Below are 3855 nucleotides of genomic sequence, written 5' to 3'. Positions count from 1 at the left end.
CCCCAGATTCGTTTTGCTGCTCTTCCCCAGTGTGCTGTGTGGAGAGACTTACCCTGATCCCAATGAGAAGCAACGGTTGCCTGGATTCCACTCCTCCCCCTGTGGACAGTTAGCATTGCCAGGGCTTAGAAGTTAATGCAAACTGCAGGTGCTTTTTTGCCTGGGAGAGGGCAAGACCTGCTTACCTTGCACTGTACAAATCCATAGGCCAGGAAGCTACTGAGGCAGGTAACCAATGTGGCAGGCATGAAACATTCAGTCCCAGATTCCAGGGACATGTGCAAAGCAACACAACCACATTATCTGCTGTTCCCACATGGTGCCTGGCTCCCACCTGGTTAGGATGCAGCTTACAGCTGATGGTCATGGTTTTAAACCCCACCAGAACAAACTACCTCCAACCTCAGTCACCTGCTTTCCTTATCCGCTTTTGTTTCCTCCGCTTGTCTAGGAGTCAGTTTTCACAAGCCTTCCTGCAATCTGGTGTGTGAGCTTCCCTTCTGCCGCTCTTGCCTTCTGCAGCTTCCTACCTCTTCTGGTTTCCATCTGCTTCAGATCTTCACTGAAAGCATCTTTCTTCTCCCTACCAGTCTCTCTCGCACCCTCCACACTCCCCCCTTCCCTTACTGCCATTTGTTGTGTTTGGTAAAGTGAGCGTCCAGAACTGCTTTGGGAAAAGGTTTTCTCTGATGCAGAACAGCACTTCCATCTCCATGTTTTTCATCTGGCCTTCAAATACAAATTGCCCTCCCAGTGCCATTTTTGATGATCTGTGAGGATGGCAGGCAGTTGTCCATGTGTGTGTTCAGTGTTCTGTTGGCTGGGTAAAAGTTCCCTGTGCATTTTGGTTTGTCCTTCCATTCATTTCCCTTCATCTCCCCACTTCATTTATTTATCCCCAGCCCCCTCCGCCCCACCCCAAGAAGTCGAGTGTGTAAGCACCAGCTCCACCACCGTCCGGGTAAGTTGGGTGCCACCGCCCGCCCAGAGCCGCAATGGGGTCATCACCCAGTACTCCATTGCCTACCAGGCAGTGGAAGGAGATGACATCACCAAGCATGTGGTGGATGGCATTGGACGGGAGCATTCCAGCTGGGAGATCAAGGACCTGGAGAAATGGACCGAGTACAAGGTGTGGGTAAGGGCTCACACCGATGTGGGGCCAGGACCACAGAGCATCCCCGTGCACGTGCGCACTGACGAGGATGGTAGGTGCTACTGAACAGCTCCTTCAGCTACTGCCATGGGTTAACCAGGACTCTCCTAGCTGAGTTGCTGGAAAGGGGGGGGAAAGGGAGCAGGGACATTGATCTGGGAGTGCCTTTCAAGCAGGGCCAGAGGCTGTCAGGAGCAATGCTCCAGGGAGTGGGTCTCAACAGGTGCCCTGGAGTGGGGTTGGGGAATTGTTTTGCTGGCCCTTGCTCTGCCTCCAGGCTGTGTCAGGTATCCCATCATGGTCCCTTAGGGTCCTGTTTGTATCAGCAGTGCTTCCTGTGCATGTGAGGAGGCATTGCTCTGCTTTCCGTTGTGGTTTTATAGTGGGTGGTGGTGGATTCCTTTTTATTGAAGGTAAAATGAGCTCTCCCAGCCAAAGGCTTCTCTCGTGAGATCAGGACTTAAAGTTTACTTGTTGACTTGAAATCCAGCAAACTAAAGAGGGGGAAAGCAATCCATTTGAAAGTTGGAGATACTGCAGGAAAGCTGCTTCCTGCTCCAGCTTCCAGGCCAGCCACAGCTTATATAAAGCTGCTCTTCCACTCAAGAGTCAGAATACCACACGTACAGAGCACTTTACTGGATATGACAGCTTTAAAGAGAAATTGCATTGTATTAGCAGGGCTGTCAGTTATGTCATCGTGATTTAAGCCATTTCCTTTGAAACAGCCAGAGCTCAGGATGACAGTAGGAGCTTCCATGGCTTCATGCTGACCCAAGAAAGCTGCAGATTTGATGGGAGAAGAAAGAGATGGAGCGTCCAGGCAAAGAAAGCATGATCTCTGCATTGCCCAATCAGTGCAGGAAATTGAAACCAGACATGTTACAGTTTCCCTAAATGGGCTGCCACTGTCCCCCATGTCTCCATGGCTCTGGAAGTGGCATCTGGGAATGCTTGCTGACTGCGTTCGTGGGCTGGCAAGCACATCTGTGTGTGTCCTGCTGCCTGTATTGTTTGCTTCAGTTCTCATTCGGCAGAGTTGTAGCCCAGGGGAAGCTGTTAGCCCAGAAATGTCGCAACAAGCTCTCTCAGTTAGTTTTTGGGCACCGTGGTTGGACATTCCAGCTTAGCTGTCAGGAGTGATTTTGTATTCCTCTGACATGCTGATGCTCAGTAGATACCCATGATGAAGGAATGAGAAATGCTAAACTGTGGTCTGAAAACAAATAGAACTTTGCCTGTTTGGATCTCAGATGCAGCACATACTTCCCATAGTGGGGTAGGACAGAGTTCCTCGAAACACTGTGATCTGCTCACATTCACATCTTTTTGTGTCCCTGCAACATCCCCATACCATGTCCTGCCTTCTCGTGCCAGCAGAGCTTGACACACAGCTTCTGTCTGGTTCTCAGGGAGGATCATGTTTTCCGCTTGGACTCCCAGCTGTGTGTGTGGGCAGGTGCCTTGCCAGGGCAGGAGAGCCCCATGGCTTGTGCAAGGTCACTGCACTAAGTGAATTGTGGATTACAGCATAGGCTGCTCCAGGCAGAAGGGGGTAACTGTTCAAGCACAGCCTCCTCCATTCCCATACCTTGAGTTGGCCTCATGGTGCTAAAATGCTCTGTTCCTCCTTTCTCTATTTTATTAAATTATCTACAATTATGAAGGACATCTGGGGAAGAATAATGAATTGCTGTGCAGCTTAAAAACTGTGCTTACCTGCTGGGTAGCCGTTTCTTCCCATTTAGTTGGTTGAAATAGCAATACTCATTACGTCTGCTTGTCAGGTATCCATCCCTAATTACCTAATACTGATTTCTTGCTGTGTTGAGAATTGGGGCATATGAGGTTCCAAACCCCTGGATTTTCCCAGGCCAGTGAAAGGTGAAAAGGGTCCTGCAGATGAGGTGATAAGAGGAAGCCCAGGTTCTTCACTTGGTACCTGGCACTTGGGTAGCATCAGTATCCTCCAGAGAGTGCACACCTCTGCTCCCAGCTGCTTCAGCCGAAGGAGCTTTCCAGGAGCAACTGAAAAGCTAATTTTTTAGAATTGACATTTTTGTCACAGTCAATGCAAGAGCAAAATATAATAAGGAGGTAATTTTTCCAAATGGTAAATAGGGTATAAATACATTTTTAAACGGGCCTCACCTTGCAAGAAAATTGATATTTTCTGGGCAGTGTAATTTTTCATTTTATTATCAAAAAGCATTCAGCTAGCCGTGCATGAAATACAGTCCCCAGAGCTGTCACAATCCCCACAGGCCCCTTTATCTGGCTGAGTTCAGTGACTGCTGTCTGTGAGCTCTGGGTTATTGTTTTAGGATGGTGCTTTTCCCCCTCATTAACCTCTCACTGTCACGGGAAGAGCACGTGTGCGCTCTGGCTGGTGGCAGGTACCAGGGCTCCCTGCAAAAACAGGCTCAGCACCCAGTCGTGCTGCATGGGGCTGTTGGACTGCATTTAGATGGGTCTGAGAGGAGGTGCTGTGTCAGGCAAGAGGCAAAGAAGGCTTCAAAACCCTTGCCTGTGCCCCAGGGCACCCTGAGCAGCAGGGAGTCACTGTATTCTTTATATTTTGCTATATTCTTGTATTCTTCCTTGCTCCCCTGTTGCTGGAGATGAGAGGGATAGGTGGGTCTGATTCGGCACAAGGACTTTTATTAGGGGTGCTCCTGCATATTGCAATTAGCTCTTTC

At 49.4% G+C, this 3855-nt stretch overlaps 1 protein-coding gene across 20 annotated transcripts in view; it reads left to right on the top strand.

Moving 5' to 3' along the window:
• The window catches only part of PTPRF (protein tyrosine phosphatase, receptor type F), a 290739-nt gene that overhangs the window by 226644 nt on the left and 60240 nt on the right, over nt 1-3855 (top strand). For 13 of the 20 annotated variants that reach the window (XM_017743493.1, XM_017743490.1, XM_017743492.1 and 10 more), the window contains one exon: nt 903-1208. The exons of the other annotated variants lie outside the window; for them this stretch is intronic. In XM_017743493.1, the coding sequence (XP_017598982.1) occupies nt 903-1208 (306 nt within the window). The remainder of the gene's footprint in view (nt 1-902; nt 1209-3855) is intronic. 20 annotated transcript variants of the gene reach the window in all.

Source organism: Corvus brachyrhynchos, unplaced genomic scaffold, assembly GCF_000691975.1.
Source record: "Corvus brachyrhynchos isolate BGI_N302 unplaced genomic scaffold, ASM69197v1 scaffold48, whole genome shotgun sequence".
In the NCBI taxonomy this organism is placed as follows: Eukaryota; Metazoa; Chordata; class Aves; order Passeriformes; family Corvidae; genus Corvus; species Corvus brachyrhynchos.
The sequence above is the reverse complement of the archived record's forward strand: the minus strand, read 5'-3'. Positions and strand labels throughout refer to the sequence as shown.